Raw genomic sequence first — 22,534 nt, 5'->3', positions numbered from 1 at the left:
TTTCATTGTTTATTTAATTAGGCTATTGATTGAATTGACATTATTGTTTATTTTTCTCCTACATACAGTCTGACCAACATCTTAAATTGTTCCCTGTTAAATTGAAGTATTATATTGTTTTGTATTTGTATGTCATTTTGGACAAAAGCGTCTGCCAAATCCCATAACCATAACTTAAATAGTGTGATAATTCCGCTGAGGCATTGATTTTGGTTATAGAGACATATTCTTCTAATAATCAGAAAAATACCCTGCAACTTCTGAAATTGAAGTGCAAAATCATTTTAAATTTCTGAGGCTTCAGGAACTGATTCATGGGCATTTGTCCTTTTAGGGAATCCATCAGAATGGTGGCTTCACACAGGTGTGGTTTGCGATGAAGACTTTTCTGACACCCAGTATTCTCATCATCATGATTTGGTACTGGAGACGAATCACTTTGATGACACGTCCTCCTGTCCTCCTGGAAAAGTAAGTTGTGGTGATTATGATTATGTATTGTTTACTTTTATTGTTTCAAGTTATTATGTTACAATAAAGTGAGACATTCCCTTTTTATTAGTGACGTTTCAAACTCTTCTCGGACTTAAAGTGCTATGGAGTTGCCATAATAAATCCCCATCAAACACTTTACAAACCAGACAAGTCTTAACTATTTTTTTTTCTTCATCACAGTTTCACCTTGGAGCCTGTGGTATCAAACCCACAGCTTTTGGCCATTACACAACTCCAGACCTAGGCCTAGATCACTAGACCACGAACTGATTATAAATATCGGAGCATGTCAAAGTTATTCCCAGAGGGTGAAATGAGTAGAATAACCAACTATTTTTTTCTGTCCAGTTTACTTCAACAATAGAGCAGGATAACTCTTTGTGGTTTGACATTTTGGAATACAACTCAAAAGTTTAAGTAAAGGCTTGTCACTTTATTTCAACATAATTTAATTAGTGCAGTATGAATTTAAGTTCTCAGAAATGTGTTAAATCAAATGACGTATCTAAAAATATAGCCGCAAGCGGTAATGACACCTGAGGTTCCACAACCCCTGACATTTGACAGTGCATGAAAATGTAAAATATCATACAGAATAAAAACAAACTATATTGGTTGCTAAGTAGATGAGGTTTAATATAGTTGGAATGACTGAACAGTTAAATAGGTGGATATTTTTTAGTAGTTATGCTAACTAGCATGCTAACATGTTAGCATGCTAACTATATTAACCATGTTACTTAGCTAACTTAGCTAATCATTTTTAGCAGTTTTGTTAAAAATGCTAACTAGCATGTTAACTATGCTAACCATGTTACTTAGCTAACTTAGCATTGCTAACATTGTTAGCATTTTTAACAAAACGGCTAAAAATGATTAGCTATCATGCTAACCATGCTAACTAGCTACAGTGGGTAAGAGTCATAGTTGATGATAAGTAACAGTTACAATGGCTGAACAGTTAAAAGGTTCAGTAGTTTAAAGGGTTAAATTGTTTAACAGTGAAATATTGTAGTGAGGACTTTTATTTTGAAACAGTTTTTGGAAGAGGAAGCAGTTGAACAGGATGTGTAGTCTAAATAGGGCCAGTTTGTATGCTTAAAGCCTGAGACTGGCAGTTGATCCAGGTGGCCCGAACACCTGCCATAGGATTCTAATTGCTTAACGGCCGTGTTGTGATGTCATAATCATAATGTTAAGTCAGTGGGGAAATTTTGATTAGTTTTTAATTAATAGTTTAAAAAGTATAAAAGTTACAAAGATGAAAAATACAAAGCCCACATGTCCTAATTAAGACCTACGCGTCAATGTTTGAATGAAGTTTCTACGTTAAACGGTTGAAGCTGCATTAACTGCGTTAGAAGAATAATAATAACTAGAAAAGCATTTCCTGAAGGAAATACAGTGCATGAAAATGCAAAAATATGATGTAAAATATCATACAGAGTAAAAACAAACTATATTGGTTGCTAAGTAGATGAGGTTTAATATAGTTGGAATGACTGAACAGTTAAATAGGTGGATAGTTTAAATGGTTAAATTATTTAGGTAGATAGTTGACGATAACTGACAGTTGGAATGGCTCTAATGTTTGCTAGCAGTTATGCTAACTATGTTAACAAAGATAATAATGTTAACCAAGTTACTATGCTAACTAGCATGTTAACAATGTTAAAATGTTAAGTATGCTAACCATGTGACTTAGCTAACTTAGCTAATCATTTTTAGCAGTTATGCTAACTAGCATGCTAACTATACTAACCATGTGACTTAGCTAACTTAGCTAATCATTTTTAGCAGTTTTGCTAAAAATGATTAGCTAAGTTAGCTAAGTCACATGGTTAGTACAGTTTTGCTAAAAATGCTAACTAGCATGCTAGCATGCTAACTATACTAACCATGTGACTTAGCTAACTTAGCTAATCATTTTTAGCAGTTTTGCTAAAAATGCTAACTAGCATGCTAATATGTTAGCATGCTAACTATGCTAACCACGTTACTTAGCTAACTTAGCTAATCGTTTTTAGCAGTTATGTTAAAAATGCTAACTAGCATGCTAATATGTTAGCATGCTAACTATGCTAACCACATTACTTAGCTAACATAGCTAATCGTTTTTAGTAGTTTTGCTAAAATGCTAACTAGCATGCTAACATGTTAGCATGCTAACTATGCTAACCATGTTACTTAGCTAACATAGCTAATCGTTTTTAGTAGTTTTGCTAAAAATGCTAACTAGCATGCTAAAATGCTAGCATGCTAACTATGTTACTTAGCTAACTTAGCTAACTAGCTACAGTGGGTAGGAGTCATAGTTGATGACAAGTAACAGTTACAATGGCTGAACAGTTAAAAAGTTCAGTAGTTTAAAGGGTTAAATTGTTTAACAGTAAAATATTATAGTGAGGACTTTTATTTTGAAACAGTTTTTGGCAGAGGAAGCAGTTGAACAGGATGTGTAGTCTTAATAGGGCCAGTTTGTATGCTTAAAGCAGAGAGGGTTAAAGCGGAGCGAGAGGCGCAAACGTTCGACAATTTCCGCGTTCGATTATTGCAAGGGGGAGGGGGGGGAATCCCCCTTTATGCAGACCAGAGTAAACCCTCGCTGCACTAATGTCAATGGAGACTTGTGGAATTTTACCAATAAATTGGTCATTATGTCTTTCTGGATTTGTTGAGGTTTCTTTGGAAAATGTTGTCATAATCTGTAAGTGTTTGGGATCATTTCAAGCCTAAAAGTGTAATTTTTAGTGATTCGGATTTGTCATAAAATAACTTAATATCAGACCATGCTGCTGCCAGTTACTGTCCGGTTGTTAGCATGCTAGCTAGCCTCTTAGCTAAGGTAACATTTTAAACGGAGAAGTGTAATTTCTTTGAAATGACAACTAGCTGAATAACATTACTGACATTAGTTAAAGTGGATAGTTTATACTCAAGTGAATTTGCAACAGTATATTAAGTTTCAGCGAAGTCCTTCAACTACTAGTCACTTGTTAGCGCATAGCTGTATTGCCATAGCTACTCCCATCCACTTGTATAGCATTTTACGCTAGCGTTAGCTAGCTCGGTTCACATGACTAATTAAATTATTCATATCATGTCCTAAAGAATGATTCATTGGTATCATACATGATTATAGACAATAATACTGTGAACACAATTATGTTTATCTGTTCTTATTGCTTATTAAGAGAGAAAGTTTATTTAGTGACGTAAGGTGACACTCCCACTTATGCAGACCGGAACTGTCCTGTTTTGCTCCCATAGTAACGAATTACGTTGCTCTATCTTGCTAGTAATCAAGGATCTTTGCTTAAAGCCTGAGACTGGCAGTTGGTCCAGGTGGCCCGAACACCTGCCAGGATTCTAATTGCTTAACGGCTCTATTGTGATGTCATCAGCCCATGTTAAGTCTATGGGGAAATTTTGACTAGTTTTTAATTAATAGTTTAAAAAGTATAAAAGTTACAAAGCTGAAAAATACATAGCACCCATGTCCTAAGTAAGACCTACGTAACATAGTTTGAATGAAGTTTCTACGTTAAACGGTTGAAGCTGCATTAAACGCATTAGAAGAAGAAGAACTAGAAAAGCATTTCCTGAAGGAAATACAGTGCATGAAAATGCAAAAATATCATGTAAAATATCATACAGAGTAAAAACAAACTATATTGGTTGCTAGGTAGATTAGGTTTAATATAGTTGGCATGACTGAACAGTTAAATAGGTGGATAGTTTATATAGGTAAATGATTTACTTGGTAGATAAGGTTTAATATAGTTGGAATGATTGAACGGTTAAATAAGTGGATAGTTTAAATGGTTAAATTATTTAGGTAGATAGTTGACGATAACTGACACTTGGAATGGCTCTAATGTTTGCTAGCAGTTATGCTAACTATGTTAAAAAAACATAATAATGTTAACAAAGTTACTATGCTAACTAGCATGCTAACATGCTAGCATTCTAACTATGCTAACCATGTTACTTAGCTAACTTAGCTTATCGTTTTTAGCAGTTTTGATAAAAATGCTAACTAGTATGCTAACATGCTAGCGCTAGCATGCTAACTATGCTAACCACGTTACTTAGTTAACTTAGCTAATCGTTTTTAGCAGTTTTGTTAAAAATGCTAATTAGCATGCTAGCATGCTAGCATGCTAACTATGCTAACCATGCTACTTAGCTAACTTAGCTAACTAGCTACAGTGGGTAGGAGTCATAGTTGATGACAAGTAACAGTTACAATGGCTGAACAGTTAAAAAGTTCAGTAGTTTAAAGGGTTAAATTGTTTAACAGTAAAATATTATAGTGAGGACTTTTATTTTGAAACAGTTTTTGGCAGAGGAAGCAGTTGAACAGGATGTGTAGTCTTAATAGGGCCAGTTTGTATGCTTAAAGCCTGAGACTGGCAGTTGGTCCAGGTGGCCCGAACACCTGCCATAGGATTCTAATTGCTTAACGGCCGTATTGTGATGTCATAATCATAATGTTAAGTCAATGGGGAAATTTTGATAGTTTTTAATTAATAGTTTAAAAAGTATAAAAGTTACAAAGTTGAAAAATACATAGCACCCATGTCCTAAGTAAGACCTACGTAACATAGTTTGAATGAAGTTTCTACGTTAAACGGTTGAAGCTGCATTAAATGCGTTAGAAGAAGAAGAAGAATAAGAAGAAGCCTAGGAAGAACAGTACAGTGCATTTTCATGCACTGTAATAAGAAGAAGCCTAGGAAGAACAGTACAGTGCATTTTCATGCACTGTAAAAAGCCTTGGAATAACAGTACAGTGCATTTTCATGCACTGTAATAATAATAAAATGCCTTGGAATAACAGTACAGTGCATTTTCATGCACTGTAATAATAATAAGAAGAAGCCTAGGAAGAACAGTACAGTGCATTTCCATGCACTGTAATAAGAAGCCTAGGAAGAACAGTACAGTGCATTTTCATGCACTGTAATTACAGTGCATGAAAATGCACTGTACTGTTATTCCAAGGCTTTTTCTTCTTCTTCTGATTCTTCTTCTTCTTCTAACGCATTTAATGCAGCTTCAACCGTTTAACGTAGACACTTCATTCAAACTGCCTCGCGTAGGTCTTACTTAGGACATGGGGGCTTTGTATTTTTCATCTTTGTAACTTTTATACTTTTTAAACTATTAATTAAAAACTACTCAAAATTTCCCCATTGACTTAACATTGGGCCTTTATGACATCACAGCAATTAGAATCCTATGGCAGGTGTTCAGGCCACCTGGATCAACTGCCAGTCTCAGGCTTTAAGCACACAAACTGGCCCTATTAAGACTACACATCCTGTTCAACTACTTCCTCTGCCAAAAACTGTTTTAAAATAAAAGTCCTCACTACAATATTTCACTGTTAAACAATTTAACCCTTTAAACTACTGAACTTTTTAACTGTTGAACTTTTAAACTGTTCAGCCATTGTAACTGTTACTTGTCATCAACTATGACTCCTACCCACTGTAGCTAGTTAGCATGATTAGCATAGTTAGCATTGCTAACATTGTTAGCATTTTTAACAAAACTGCTAAAAATGATTAGCTAAGTAACATGGTTAACATAGTTAGCATGCTAGTTAGCATAAGTGCTAAAAATGGTTAGCTAGGTTAGCTAAGTAACATGGTTAGTATAGTTGGCATGGTAGTTAGCATTGTTGGCATAACTACAAAAAATGATTAGCTAAGTTAGCTAAGTAACATGGTTAGCATAGTTAGCATGTTAGCATTTTTAGCAAAACTGCTAAAAATGATTAGCTAAGTTAGTTAAGTAACATGGTTAGCATAGTTAACATGCTAGTTAGCATTTTTAGCATATCTATTAAAAATGATAAGCTAGGTTAGCTAAGTCACATGGTTAGCATAGTTAACATTTTAACATTGTTAGCATGCTAATTAGCATATTAACGTGGTTAGCATTATTATCTTTGTTAACATAGTTAGCATAACTGCTAGCAAACATTGGAGCTATTCCAACTGTTAGTTATCGTCAACTATCTACCTAAATAATTTAAACATTTAAATTATCAACATATTTAACTGTTCAGTCATTCCAACTATATTTAAACCTTATCTACCAAGCAAATAATTTAACCATATAAACTCATCATATTTTTGCATTTTTATGCACTATATTTCCTTCAGGAAATGCTTTTCTAGTTAAAGTATATAATATAAAAACACAACTAAGCAATAAGGACAGTAGAAGATAAAGAATATGCTAAATATACTAAAATACAAATTATACTAACTAACACTTAATCTAAATCAATTCTAAAAACAGAATCCACATAGTGGTGATTTAATCAATTAGAGGCGCTTGCAATGACTGAGGCAGGGACTGAGCCTGTGATTCTCTGTGCATAGTAAGGTATGATAAGGTGCTCTGTGTGAATGAGTGTCATGGTGATAGTGGTAATGGTGATAGTGCAAATGAGTAAGTGCAACAATGCAGAAGTAAAGTAAAGTCTATATATCTATATACTTAACTATTTAAGAAAATTTATAAGTATAAGTGTGGCCACAGTTCGGCTGTGGCATGGAGGGGGAGGGGGGGGGGGGTTATGCATATGTGCTAATATAGCACGCAAACAGTGAGGCATAAAGACAGTGGTAAAAGTGGCTAGTGGACAGACAGTACCAAACATGGAGGGGGTGAAGAGGCAGACAGACTATGCAGAGAAGTTTATCTCTCCTCTTCCCTCAAGTGAGGCATTGAACAGTTCAATGGCCCTGGGGACAAATGACTTCTCAGTCTGTCAGTTGTGCAAGGCAGTGAGCGAAGTCTCCAGCTGATCAGGCTCTTCTGCTTAACAATAGTGCTGTGGAGTGGGTGACACTCATTGTCCAAGATGTTGATCAGTTTGTTCAGGGCCCTTTTGTCAGATAGTGAAGTGATGCACTCCAGTTCAGCTCCCACTACAGAGCCAGCTTTCCTTACTAACCTGTCAATTTGCCCCGCATCCTTCTTCCTTGTGCTTCCTCCCCAACATACTACTGCATAGAAGAGGACGCTGGCAACAACAGACTGGTAGAACATCCATAGCGTAACTTTTATAACTTTTTCATTTTCTCCTTCAGCACCTGAGAAGTGTTGCCTGTAAAGTTTACGGAGAGTAACCTAGCGAGACTGCCACTTAATGATAAATCCACAAAATAAATGGCCTGGTTTTGACCTGACGTCACGAGTTTTTGATCATCTATTTCAGTTCTATTCATCATAGCGTTCCCAAAATCACATATAAGGTGTGTTAGAGTGTCTATTTTCGTAATTAACAAAAAACGATAATGGTGTAACGTTAGGTAAGGGATAATTTATAGAACGCCGGTCATTATTAGAAAATAAGTCCCGACAGGGCGAACAGGACCCAGACGCGCCAGCGGATAAGCCGCTTATTACATGGCTACTTGCCTAAACAAAAAAAAAAAAAAAACTCCACATGATGCACGACTCTTTACATTTATTTACATCAACCGTCTGCTTTCACTTTTAAATGAAGTTCCATTGCAAGAAGTGACCGGACTACTTGCGGAGTGATATGAAAGACTTAAATCAGCAACACAAAACCCCTTGCCATTGACGGCGGTAATTATTTTTGCAACGGTAATTCATGAATATATTTTACCGTAGAATGTTGAGAAATCCCATCCAAGTAATAGAAAAGGGCATAGAGAAGTTTGAGAACCGGTGGCCTAAAACAATATTGGTGATTTCATGTTAGATCTGAAGTGGAAAAAAAAGTTTGGGAAACACTGTCTTAGCCTGCTGTAACGTTAACATTATCCTCTCCACTTCCAGTGCGGTGGGGGCCCTATACAAACCATTGCTATGACTTCCTTAACCCTTAGCAGACTAAGCCAAATATTCCATTTTTAGGGCCTGAGCATCGACAGTGCAGGGCCGGGACAATCTTGCGCAGAAGCCCTATTGTTTTTGGTACACACGTCAGTCTTTGGAAATTGAGATTTTGTATGTTGTGGACATTTTTACGGACTTTTCCTAGACGACTGGTCCAATTAATGTCAATGTTGGTATATATGATGCCACGATGCTGTCGATTCTAAATTGCAAAGCTTTTTTTGATATGTTTTAGTTTGCCGAAATGGCAAAATTATCCATTTTAATACCCTTAACCCTCTAACCGCCCATGTCGCAATATTGCGACAAGCGTCATTACTGAATAAAACAGACGATAGACGCGAGTACAGTGTAAAATCTCATTTGTACTCTTGACCACTAGTTGGCAGACACCCAGAGCTTCGATTCAAGCTCAACCTTTTTTTTCAAAGTTTTCAAGTTTTCAGGAAGCTTGCGAAAACACGCAAGAAACACACGAAGACGTGCATTTCCTCCATAACGCGGAATCGATGTGGGCCTTAGTTTTGCACAAATTGAAGCAGAAATACACCAAATATTGAAAAAAAAATTCACGTGTGATGAAGTCTTGGGTCTGTTATTCACCTATTCTGATTTTGAAGGAGAATATCTGCCTTTTGGAGAATATGATCGATCGTCTATTGACTGATAGTCACGGAGCGTCTGTGAATGGAGGTGCGTCTTTTTCGACAGTGTCCACTAAGCATACCATGCTTATTTCGACCCTCTGCCCAACATAGCTGGAGGTGCCAGTGACAATAGTGATGATGGTGTCCGTAATGGACGTGGTATAGAGGGGGTTGTAAAAATAGGGCTCTGAAGAACTTCAAAGTCACCCGCGATATGGAACTGATTTGACCAGGCTACTTTATTGTATAGTAGCATAGGGTTTATGATTATAGTGATAGTTTACTATTGTTGGTTTACATGTGACTGTTTTTCTGTTCATTTATTATGTCGGTGAAATCACAAAAAAAGAAAGTAAAACTGCTCAAATATGTTCAACATCTAGTATTTACTGAAATGTGCATAATTCACGGTGGTTGCCATCCAGTGACGTCATAATATGCTAATTAGATGAGTAAATTTACCCCCTTCATAAACTTCTGGTCATACTCAATGCTTTTCACATTTACAGTAGGACCTTTTGAAATTTTGATGTAAAAATCCAATTTATATTTTTTAAACCCTGGCGGCTAAAGGGTTAAACATAAACAATAAATGTGTCATAAATTCACCATGCATTGCTTGAAATGTTTTAAAGGTCATTGAATACCATGGTAATGATGATATTCACATGCCCATAATGCATATTTGACATAGTGCCACCAACTGGCAACAGAAAGAATGAATTTAAGAAAGAATTACACTGATGTCACATTATCAATTTTAACATACTCCTCCTAGATGGTTTGTCAGATTCATGTGAAATTTGGCAAGATGTCGCTGATGTGAAATTGTGAAGGGATTTTTGATATGTTGTGATATGTTATGATATTAATTAGGGCTGTCAATCGCTTAAAACAATTAATCTAATTAATTACATACTCTGTAATTAATGAATCTAAATTAATCGCATGCATCAATTTTTGCTTTGAACATATCTTAAAAACAATTTTGGCAGATGAGTGAATCAATGAAGAGCCAAACCAACATTATAGACTTTAAAGTTCAACGTCTCTCTCTTTTTTATTATAATTTTCCTTTTGGCTCAGGCATCAGTGTAGTGCCTGGTGTCAGATTTTTAGCATGATAAATGCAAATGACTGAAGTTACCACTCACTGTCAATGACATGTGCAGAGTAGGCTACCCTAACACCAAGGTAAAATGTGACATACCCCCCGATTTATCCTTTTTTTGGCCATTCAAACATGTAGATTTTTATTTATCAGTAGGTGGCAGTCCAGGATAAGAAATGGAGCAGTTCAAATTTATGTAGAAAAACTAAACAGTAGGAAAATGAGATGAAGAAAAGCCTATAAGTGCAAACGGAAATGTAATGTGTGAAGTTATTGGAATGGAAATAAATGTAACCATCTTCAACATACTTTTGAAGACATTTTGTTTCAAGTGTGCAACAAACGTAGTCAATTTAGTAAGGGAGTTTGTCGGTTAGTTGGTCGTCTAAACAAATAATAGGCTACGCTAGTAAAGTTAACGTTGATCAGGATGGCGGCTAGCATTATTATCATCAAGAGGTGGGTTGCTAACTCGTACCTCCGTATTGCTTTGCATTAAGGTGATGCTTCAGACTTGACGAACTCGTATGGTAGGCAACGGAAATTCCTTACTGCAGAAATAGTAGATTGATGCTCCTGTCAACAGGATTGGTCTGGGTGTTCTTTTTAAAAGGTAGCCTAGGCTAAATGTTTCATTCAAAGCAGTGCTTTTTCGTCTGCCTCCTTCAGTCACTATAGCCAGACTGCACTGTGTCAAATGTTTCTATGAAATGCGATTAATCAGCGTTAAAAAATTTTTTATGTGTTAATGTTTCTGTAATTAATGAATCAAAATTAACACACTATTTTGACAGCTCTTATTTTAATATCCCACCACATAAACAGGAAATGTGTCAGTCACAGTGCATTAAATGAATGGTCTGAAACTTCTCAGGTTAATATATATTATGATTATGATGATATACACCCAATGGGCCTGCCTGGCATAGCGCCACCACATGGCCAAGCAGGAAATGTGCCAGAAATGGTCAAGGCCTTAACTCATTGATCTGAAACTTTGTAAAATATTGGATATCATTATGGCTTTATTTTAAGTATAGAGTGAGTGCATTACTGTCTGTTAGTGCCTGGTAGGCTATAGGCTAGCTTACAAGATGATTAGACTTGCGTGTTATGAGACACTTTTCAGCAGAGGCGAAGCTAAAGATGAAGAAATATGCCTTGAGAAACTGAGATCTATGTGAAAAGTTTTCCTTTAACACCAGATCTGAATTAATCCAATTTGATGGGCTCATGAGAAACTGAATGAATGCATTTACAATTTCACTGGTATGTCTATGACCCACAATGGTATATATTTTTTTTTTTTTACACATTGCTGGAGCTCAAGTTTTGGTTGTCTTTTAATTACTCATGTTGATCATTTTTGCACTCATCTTATCCTCATTATTTGTAATAAAAAATGGGTCAAGCTAAGTCTTACATCTTTATTCATTTCTTCTCAACAGGATGATCTTTGCTTTGGGGATCTCCATGACCTTTATCAACATTCCTGTAGAATGGTTTTCAGTGGGTTTCAACTGGACATGGATGCTTTTGTTTGGAGATATTCGCCAGGGCATTTTCTATGCTATGCTTCTGTCTTTCTGGATCATCTTCTGTGGAGAACATCTCATGGTCAGTAACACCAGAACCAAGTCAGCATAAATAATTTTCAGCTTGAATGAAAACCGACTTGGTGACCACTGGTATAATATTTTGTTTGATCTGCCATTTTTCTTAATATTTAAAGGACGTTCTCCTGTTTGCTATTCCTGTATCCCTGAATTTGGATGCACTTTTTCTAACCCTTAGAAAATAAATGTACTTTAAGTTGTACGCCATGCTTGCCTTGAAAGTTAAATTATGTGTTCCACTTTTCAGACTTCAGTAATATTTCTGTAATGAAAGGTTACAGAGGACTGAACATGTTTGCCCACATAACTTCCACAAACATCCATAACCCCACAAGGTACTGCCTGTTTGGCTGGTTAGAATGTAATGATTCTTACTGCAGAATATTGGAATGGATGGATGGATGGATGGATGGATGGATGGATGGATGGATGGATGGATGGATGGATAGATAGATGGATGGATGGATACAGTGCTGGCCAAAAGTATTGGCACCCATGCTAAAGTTGACTGAAAAGAGGAATATAAAATCATCTTTTGGAAATTGATCTTAATGCCTTAAGTGAAAAATGAGGAAATATCTAACCTTTAAGGACACCAATTTTCTTAGTGAATGAATAATGTATCATAAATAAATAAATTCTTCCTTAAAATACCGGGGTCATAAGTATTGGCACCCCTATGTTAAATTCCCATAGAGATAGGCAGATTTTTATTTTTAAAGGCCAGTTATTTCATGGATCCAGAATACTGTGCATCCTGATAAAGTTACCTTGGCCTTTGGAATTAAAATAGCCCCACATCATCACATACCCTTCACCATACCTAGAGATTGGCATGGGTGTTATTTCAGTTAGCCTATTAGCTGGTTTGATTTGCATTGAGCTCAGCAGAAACAGCAGAAAGGAAATAAAAGTATATAATATAAAAAAACACAACTAAGCAATAAGGACAGTAGAAGATAAATATACTAAATATACTAAAATACAAATTATACTAAATAACACTTCATCTTAAACTTAATCAATCAATCAACAGTGTCCACATAGGGGGTGATTAATCAATCAAGATGTGCTTGCAATTGCTGAGGCAGGGACTGAGCCTGTGATTCTCTGTGCATAAGGTGAGGTAAGGTGCTCAGAGGGAGGGGTTGTGCGTATGTGCTAATATAGTATGCAAACGGTGAGGCAGAAGACTGGTAAAGTGGCTAGTGGACAGACAGTTTAAGACATGGAGGTGGTGAAGAGGCAGACAGACTATGCGGACTATTTAGGACAGAATGGAACGGCAGCAGTCAATGTGAAATGCAACAGAAGTATTTCTGCACTCTGTGTGGGTGAGGAAAGGACGTAGTATGGTGAGGCAGAGGCATATGGTGTAGCTATCTATGGAGAGGGTAAAATTGAAAGGGTCTTTGTAATGGCTGATTTAGAGCCCACAATGTTTATTTTATGCCTATTGCCTATTTATTTTTAAATAGTTGTTACTAGTCATGAAGATGGATGGGGATACTGTGAGAAAGCAGTGGGCTTATAAATATAAGCATAGTAGCAAAACTGAACACTTATTCCTGAGAATTAAGAGATGGATAATGATTAGGAGTGTCCCCAAAACCAAGGCTTTGCCAAGGTCCTTGGTGTGAGCAGAGGACCTCAATTTGGTGAAATTGAAAACCTTAAGGTAGGAATTGAACTATTGAAGCACATGGTGATAGAAGTATAACAATCTGTACATGTGATGCATGTTTTATTTTGACATCATTTTATCTTTCTCAATTGCTGTTAGCCATTTTGACAAGAATTGACAAATAAATAACCTAACAGGACTGTTATGTTTGTGATGTATCTGATATCTGATGGTATCTTTTGATATAGTCACTAATATTCCAGTGTTGATTTATTTATTCTTTATTGTAGGACCAGACAGAGAGGAACCGCTTTTCTGTGTACTGGAAGCAAATAGGCCCCATTGTTTTTGGCTCCTTTTGTCTCTTCATCTTTGACATGTGTGAGAGGTGAGAAGAACCAAACTGTTATTGTAATATTCTAAAAACGTTTGTGGTATTTTTTTATGCTGCTCTCAAAACATTAGTTCAATGTGTTGTAGTTCTTTCTGGGGGATATTGGTGTTGGTAGTAGCCTATGCAGTGATAAATCTACAAATCCTGTGATAAATGTAATACCTGCCCGCAAAATACGTCTCGTCTCCTCAGAATTTGTTAAAGTTCGGCTACGTATGGAAAATGGGAAAGTGTAGGCCTACTCCCAACAAGTAACGCGTATTTTGACCACTTTTTTCGGTAACGAGTCTAACGCGCTATTATTTCTAGCAATCAGATTAAAGTTACTTTTCCAAGTCACTGTGCGTTAGGCCTACTATTTTTGTCATTTACCTTAGTAAAAGATATATTCTTTGCTTTTTTCTTGTCATCTCAAAATCCTCTCGTGAATGATCCGCTATTTAACCTTAACAGAGCGGAGCTCAGCCCTATCTAGAGCCGTCTTGTGCTGGTGTGTTTGCACTTTACCGCGCTGGTCAGGGAAATAAATAAACAAACTCGTTAGTGGGACGAGTACATAAGTAGGCCTAGTTGTAAATTGTGTTTTAGTATTATATTTGCATTACTTTAGCTTGGGTTTTGTATTATTACCTAGAAATATGCTAACCATTCGTGCTTCAGTTCCAGACAGGTCATCATAATAAGTTATTAAAACCTTCGGGGCTAACTCCTTTCATTTCTGCTGCAGCAGGTTGTGCGCAACAGAGTAGACAGACATAAGATACAGTCTGAGGAGTTGCAGCTTTATTCAGTTACCCGCAGTTGAAACTAAACCTAAGTTTCCCTCACAAACTCTGATTTGGTCGCTATATTGTAGCTTATTCCAAGCTGAGTCGTTTATGAGCGTTTAGTCCTAAATGAAAACGATTCAAACTCTCTAGCCACTCACTCGCAATTCACTGACGTCGGGTTCACTTAAAGGAGCTACACATACTGTAGGGCTAGGCTACTGTCATGTTGTTGATTGCCATACAGTGGGCATCGCTTTCAAATGGCCACTTCAGTCACGCATTACAAGGCGTGAAGCTGCGTGAAGCTTTAGTTCCACTTTCAGCCACTGTGCGTCGCTCTGCCACTGTACATCGCTCTGTCAGTAGCCTGACTGCCGCCCCTTCTGAAAAAGCAGGAGGCTAGGCTACCTTTTAAACGTAATTGTTACCGAGAGGAATCCCAGCCTACGAATTCAATAACAAAATAAATCGTAATTAAACATTACCTCGATTAAGGTATTTGGGTATGGCTTAAGGCTTGACTACACGGTGGTAGCGAAAATCGAAATCTGCTTTTGATAGCCTACCGGTGCCGCTCCACAAAACGAAAAAATATCTTAATTTGCTGTCTATGTTATTGTCAGTGTTGGGGGTAACGCAGCTACGCAAATCAAAAGTGTCTTAATTTGCCCTACTTCTTGACTGCAATGTAGTCAATTGACTGCTTGACATGTCGTCATTTTTATTTTTCTGTACAATAAACAAATACATCTGCTTTATGCCGCAGAATTACATTAATATTTGGCTGACTGCAGACGCGCCACTTCCCTTCCCATATTCCAAGATTAAGATAGTATGAAGTGCTTTTTGTATAGGCTACTATCATAAAAAAATCGTTAAAAGGAATAGCTATTTGCAATTTGACAAAACACTGGTCCTCATTTTGCGAATGCGAGGACGATCTGAGCCTGTTGCATTTAGTTAGATGTCCGAGTGACGCATAATGTTTGAAAACCACTGGCTCGTAATCACAATAATTTAACACACGACAGTTGGATAGCCTACTTCATCATGTCCCCATGCCTACATTTTTGTGAGTAGCATAGAGATCGTTAAAAACAATAAAGTATGGCTCTCCGTTTGGGACATCGAAAACGTATATTTTTAATAGACTAGGCCTACTGTCGAAGATGCTGACTTGCAAAAGCCTCGGGATATATCACGTTATCTCCACTATCATCAGTCATGCCCCTTAATCAAAGTGGGGAATGAAATAAAAGTTTGAGAACCACTGGCTTAACAAGTTACCTGCAGTCCAGAACACAGAATCTGTTGCAATATTCTGATGATCGGCGATGATATCGGCAAATGTTTGTTTTCCAAAGTAAGAATTTCACTTCACCATGTACCTTCGACAATGAATAGCTCATTACACTTGTTACTGTTAAACGTAGGCCTACCTGGTATCATTACAAACATTATTCTGTGTCCTAAAACTGGCATATTTTATGGCATTGTGTCATGTAAATTCGTTGCAAAATCTAGAGAAATGTGTGAGGTGGTCAGCGGGGGACAATTGAGACACACATTGGATTGTGTTATTACTTGAACATTCCACACTATCCACAGCTGTGGTAGGCCTATCAGGGGCAGGAGGATTACTGTTCGCGCAGGCTTTATATAAAATTCTTCAACAGAAGGCCTCGAATGTTGTCTTGTTTGTGGAGCGCTTTGCTTCGCTTCTGTAATCTCGGCCTCCTTGAAAATGAGGGCTTCCCTCAATGACCCTCCGAAAATAAATAAAGGTTGAATGAATGAATGAATGCCCAAAATAAAGGTCTGTGGTTTGCGCAGCCTACAGTAAATAACAGACCCGCCAGAATGTGCGTTATGATGCTTTTTTACGAGCAAGATGTTTTTGGTACCCTACGCACACTGCATGTTCTTAAATAACAGTGATCATCAGTAATATTCGACCATTAATTTGGGTAAATGGGCAAGCGTGACCACCTTGATTGGCTGATGATTGTAACGCGGGCATGATTCCAAACACCTCCCTTACGATGATGAGTGACAGGTCTCAGAATGCGTGCGCTACACAAGGACGGAAGATGATGAATAACTGAGGCCGTAGGCTATTCACAAAGGCTTTTATCTTGCTACTAGGAGTAGGCTACTCCTAAATCGCACTTAAAGATTTTAGCTTGGAGTTTTCTCTTAAATGTTATTCACAAAGCCTTTCAGACAACTCCTAAACTAGGAGTGAGTCTTCGTGGCTATGGATGACGTCATTACTCATGCACGAGCTTGACTGAAGTGACCACCTTGATTGGCTGACGATTGTAATGCAGGAATTCCAAACACCTCTCTTCCGATGATGAGTGACAGGTGACAGGTCGGAGAATGCGTGCGCTACACAAGTAGTGCGAAGGACGGAAGATGATTAATAACTGAATAAAAAGGCCTAGCCTAAATTAATAAAGAGTAAAACAAATAGCCTAGTAGCCTAATGAAACATAGGCCTATGGATTGATGCAGTAGCCTACCTTTGCAACATTATTAAATTTATTTCATTTACATGTTAACAATGAGTAGTTTTGGTTGTTGTTGGTGGCGTTATTGCATCCCTTTTATGAATGCAAAATTGTTCCCTCGCGATTGGAAGCTCCTGTTGCGCATAGGCTACGCATTTCAAAACATCGCAACGTAAAATGCCACAAAAAAGCTGTTTATGAATAGGTCTTAGTGAGTTAGGAGTCCTCTCGACTTAAGCTGTCCCAGACTTAGGTGCTACTTTTAGGTCTAAAATGCTTCGTGAATTACTTTTTGTGAAAAAATTAGGAGTCCTAAAGTTAGGAGTGACACGCCCATTATTTTTAGGAGTTGCTCCTAAATTCGCCAGTTAGGAGCTACTTTTAGCCTTAAAATTCTTTGTGAATACGGCCCTGAATAAAAAGGCCTAGCCTAAATGAATCAAGGCAAAACAGCCTAGTAGCATGAAACATACGGATTGATGTAGTATCTTTGTAACATTATTAAATTATTCTGTTACTATGCCTACACATTTTAATTTGATTCACAATAATGTTACATTTAATTTACATGTTGACAATGATTAGCCTAGTTTTGGTTGTTGTTGGCGGCGTTATTGCACGTTAGTTATGCCTACAATGCAAAATTGCTCCTCACAATTGGAAGCTCCTGTAGCTGCATAGGATTTCAAAACAAGGCAAAATGCCGCAGGTTTGTGAATAGGTCTGTGAGTAAGGAGTCCTCTTGACTTCTTTTAAGCTGTCAGAGGTGGGAAGGTGTGGTTTGTTGGGGACAGGGCGGGATTAACTGGGCACAAATGTCTGATGGCCCCCCTTCCCCCCAGCCAACGTGAATCGGGTGGTTAGTTTAAAAAAACCTATCATGAAGATTTTTCCTGCCATCTAAGGCACGAGCGCATCTGTGAGGCCAAGCCTCACCAAGTAGCTCGTTTGTTTACAACTAACATTCCATTTAATTAAACTGCTTTATAGGCTATGCCAAAATAGTTTTCAACATTTTGAATATTATTATATTCAAATATTTATATTATATATATTATTTTTATATTATCATATTATATATTAGTGTCGGGTGAATTGAAATGTTTTTAAAGTAGATGGCTGAAAGCTGCTTGGGTATGTAGGCCAACTTGCAGTGAACATACAAACGGGGAAATTCTTTCTCTTGTAGCTGAGTAGCCTCAGGTGCGCACGTAGACATAAGGCCGAACATGCAAGCGCCAATGAATCGTGCTCTCACGACAATCACGCCGTTAAACTTAAATAGGTTAACATCACTCTAAGTTCGCAAGCAAGTTTCAAGCTTCAAGCAAGGAAAACGATGTTTTGAAGACATCTGTTTTGTTGGAAGGGCAAGGGGTAGCAACAGGGCAACACAGAGACAGGCCCGATGGCAGGGCTGTTATGAGAGTATTAAAATATGGGATATTCTACGGGAAAACATTAAAACGGCAAGACAGCGGGGGAAAGTTAAAATACGTGATAAACTCGGAAAAAGTTGGCATGCATTGTTTCGGTCCCCGTGCACAGGGATTATTTGTCATATTATTAATCACATATGATTATTTGTGAAATTGTGCAAACAGGCGCAACACATTTGAAAATGAAGTACTGGTAGCATGCAAGCTCATGGGAAAGATTGATTTAAGAACGTTATCACAGTGTGTGGCTGTGGCGCGGGCGGAAGACAGCGACAATTGGCAGGGGAGGGTCATGTCTTTTTTAACAATTCTGTCGTAGGGTCATTGAACAATTTCTAGCAGGCAAGAGAGGGTCATGCAACTTGCAACTGAAGCACTCAAAATTCCTCCAGTGGCCCCTTCAATAAATAACAGTCCCTAGATTGCTGCTGGGCTATGTCTTGGTTCATGTCTGTTAACAACTCATTGCCGTCAAACGCCTAGCCCATCTCGCGGTTGCACCCATTACAAACAAACATGCAATGTGAATGTCTGGGATTGGGGAGAGCACTAGATGGATGGATGGATAGATAGTTAGTTAGTTAGTTAGTTAGTTAGTTCCCGAGGGGAAATTCAGGATGCTCTACTGAATAAGCACGAAGTCAAACCTTTAAATGAAAAACACTCAATAATAATATAAATAAAAAAAAATAAAATAAACCGCTAATGAAGTAAACTTGTGACCATCAAAAATCGTTTATCACCTGTAACTCCGTGATAACAGGACGTAACAGGAGGGCATTTGGCTGAGCAACGGAGGTTAATATGCTCTATATTTTGTCCAAATGATGTCTGTCTATCATCGTTGCACTCGGAGAAAATTAGAATGTTTAATTTGTCCTGCGTTTTTTCTACGGCTGCAAACGGGATTCACTCGCTGTTAACCAAATATTTCTTTATTAGGGCAGGGCAGGCATATTTCTGGCTATTAAATTATTTCTAAACCAGTCTGCTAAAGTCTGTAGTGAAGTCTGTGTAGGGTTTTCCAGGCTCCATTTCTTTTTACGAGACACCCTGCTCACTTGAGCCATCTACCGGTTGTTTGGGTTGTTGCAGCGTCTCACTGGAAAAACACAAATTAAAGTCGCGTGATACCGCGTGATCCCACGCGCGGACCGCGAGTGAAGCTGGCCAAGTCGAAGCACTGCCCACTGTACTATTGAGGACTATTATGAGTTCTGTCCATCATTTGGTGGTAGGTAAAATTACTGCAATAAAATTATGCTTATTAAATGCATTCCCCAAATCACTTTGCACAATTTTTTTTCAAGAGTAATATTATCGGTTATCGTATCGGTATCGGCCACAACAAACCAATAAATATCGGTTATCGTTATCGGCCCTAAAATTCCATATCGGTGCATCTCTACCCAAGTCTCCCGAAGTTCTGGGAGTTTCCCGATAGCGGCTTCCTGACGCCCGCAAATCAGATAAAATCTCCCGGAATCTAGAACGAACAAGAGCGCGCAAGCCAGACCGGGAATTCAAATCGCGTGTGCATCTGAGTTTAGCGCGCACACGACTGAGAGGGAGGGAGAGAGAGAGGGGTGGTGCGTGTGTGCCTGAAGCGCATCCAAGACTGAGAGCATCCTGGCCTGTTTTGCTAAATCAACCAATCAATTTTCAGTGTAGGTGGGCTTTTATCTTTTTTCTCTCAAACTAAATTAATCAGTTCAGTGTAACTAGGAATAGGAGCGTCATGGCAGAGTAAGTGGCCCCCATAAAGGAACATTGACCCATTTCTCATCAGACTACACAAAAGTGTACCCTTGTCTCATACAGTAAGAGTAAAACATAATGATATTTTTGCACACTGCACTGTTTGTAGCCTTGCCCATGGCTGCAAAAGACTTGTTGAGGTGAGTTTAACAAGTGTCATTTAATTTGTTACATCAGGCCTATACTAGATGGCTAGTTGCCAAGGCTACATGAAAAGCCTTTTCTTTGCAAACCAACAAGCTGAGGCCAGCACAGGAGTTTGTGTCCTCAAGAAATTAACATGTTGCTTGTTCACTCGTGTTTGAGGTCGTTTCTTAATAGGATATTTATAAAGGTACTTTAAAACAGTATAAATGTACTTCATTATTCACCACTTTGTGAGTGAGTGAGTAGCCTAAATTGTGAATGGCAAAACATAATTTGGCACTAAAGATCAGGGACTGAGGGGGACTGATTTCCATTTAGGTTCATTCTGAGCAAAAACATGATTTGATATCATAATATTATAATACCTATTAGGTCTTAAAAATAATAGCCTAACTTAAAGGCACAGGAAATGTCCTTGCTTTAAGCCTAGCAATAGCCTAACTTATGTATGATGCTACCAACTGCATGACAGGCCTAGTGTCTCTGGTATCTTATTTCACAAATTGTTTCAGTAATTTAGACTACATACTTGGAAAAGGCAGTTAGATAGTGTTGGATATTAATATTCTTTTTTTATCGACTAGTAGTTCTAGCCAATTATGCAGGGGAGATACCGATTCATAACATCTGACTAAATTCATCTTGGCTTAGGGGTCTGGGCTTATTTTATAAATATATCCATATTCCCCCAAAACTAACTAGAAGAAATCATTTGAGGGGTCATTTTTAAAAAGATTTCTCTGGGGAACATACCTCCAAACCCCCCTAGAATTGCTTTTTGACACTGTATAATTTAAGTACAGAATACACAGACTGTATAGTGATTACACAGAGAAAGAAATTCACATATTAAGACCCACATCATCCAAAACGCCAGCTACATCTCCGATTTGCCTCCCACCTCGTGTAATGTAGTGTAATGTAACGTCTTCCATGAAACTTGTCAACGAAAATTGAGTGTTGTTAACTATGATGTTACTTTTCATACTAAAGGACACTGGAAAAATAAGGGGTGGTGTTTAGCCTACATGGGAAGCCTAAGGTCTATACTTCTGTCATTCCACTTTACATTTCAAGTTACTTGCACATTAAAACTAGTAGAAAATGTAGGCTATTTAAAAATCCTCTGTTGAATGAAAGTAACTGTACGTTTAATATCCAAACTTTTCCTTGTAACCGTCTTTATGTGGAACTTGGCCTCATCCAAGGATTCCAACGGTACCTCATTCATCAAAATCGGACATACGGGTCAAAAGTTACATGCACACACCTTCATATACTGTACACAGACATTGCCAGATGGCTTAGAACTCTGCCAGGTGCAAGCTTAAACAATTAGAGCTGTGATGTCATCATCGAAATTAGAATCCTGAACATTCCGTCATTCATTTCAATGGGGCCAAAAAACGCCGAAAAACGGGAATAACGCGAAAACGACAAGGACCAGCGACACGAAAGTAACACGCGCACTACACCGGTTCGGGCCTGAATTTTTGGAGTTTGAACCCCGTCGATAGCTCAAACGGTCTAGGAGCAGTAGTTGGTACAAAAAGTGGGTGAACAGGAATAATAAATAACTAGAATTGCGGTTCCGAGGAACTGCAAGAGTGGGTTTGATCAGGGGCATGGAACTCGGCCTCGTCCAAGGATTTCAACGGTACCTCATTTATGAAAATCGGACATACGGGTCAAAAGTTACATGCACACACCTTCATACACAGCCCAGCCCAGCCCATTAGACATTGCCAGATGGCTTAGAACTCTGCCAGGTGCAAGCTTAAACAATTAGAGCTGTGATGTCACAATCGGAATTAGAATCCTTGAACATTCCGCCATTCATTTCAATGGGGCCCAAAAACGCAGAAAAACGGGAAATACCGCGAAAACGACAAGGGCCAGCAACACGAAAGTAACAAGCAAGTTACACCGGTTCGGGCCTGAATTTTTGGAGTTCGAACTGCGTCGATAGCTCAAACGGTCTAGGAGCAATAATTCGTCCAAAAAGTGGGTGAACAGGATTAATAAATAAGAAAACTTAAGAAGAACAATAGTGGCCATAGTGCCAGGTGCAAGCTTAACCCTTTCGTGCCCGTGCTGAACATTCCATTTTTGGTGCTGAATGACCTCCTC

The 22,534-nt window shown here is 38.0% G+C and overlaps 1 protein-coding gene across 1 annotated transcript in view; it reads left to right on the top strand.

The window, feature by feature from the left end:
- Positions 1 to 22,534, top strand: part of wls (Wnt ligand secretion mediator) — a 128,679-nt gene that overhangs the window by 57,599 nt on the left and 48,546 nt on the right. Inside the window, exons 5-7 of the mRNA XM_042110077.1 lie at positions 335 to 471; positions 11,592 to 11,760; positions 13,674 to 13,771. Coding sequence (XP_041966011.1) covers positions 335 to 471; positions 11,592 to 11,760; positions 13,674 to 13,771 — 404 coding nt within the window. The remainder of the gene's footprint in view (positions 1 to 334; positions 472 to 11,591; positions 11,761 to 13,673; positions 13,772 to 22,534) is intronic.

This window comes from Alosa sapidissima, chromosome 1 (assembly GCF_018492685.1).
Source record: "Alosa sapidissima isolate fAloSap1 chromosome 1, fAloSap1.pri, whole genome shotgun sequence".
NCBI lineage: Eukaryota > Metazoa > Chordata > Actinopteri > Clupeiformes > Clupeidae > Alosa > Alosa sapidissima.
Note: the sequence above shows the minus strand (reverse complement) of the source record. Positions and strands in the feature narration are given on the sequence as shown.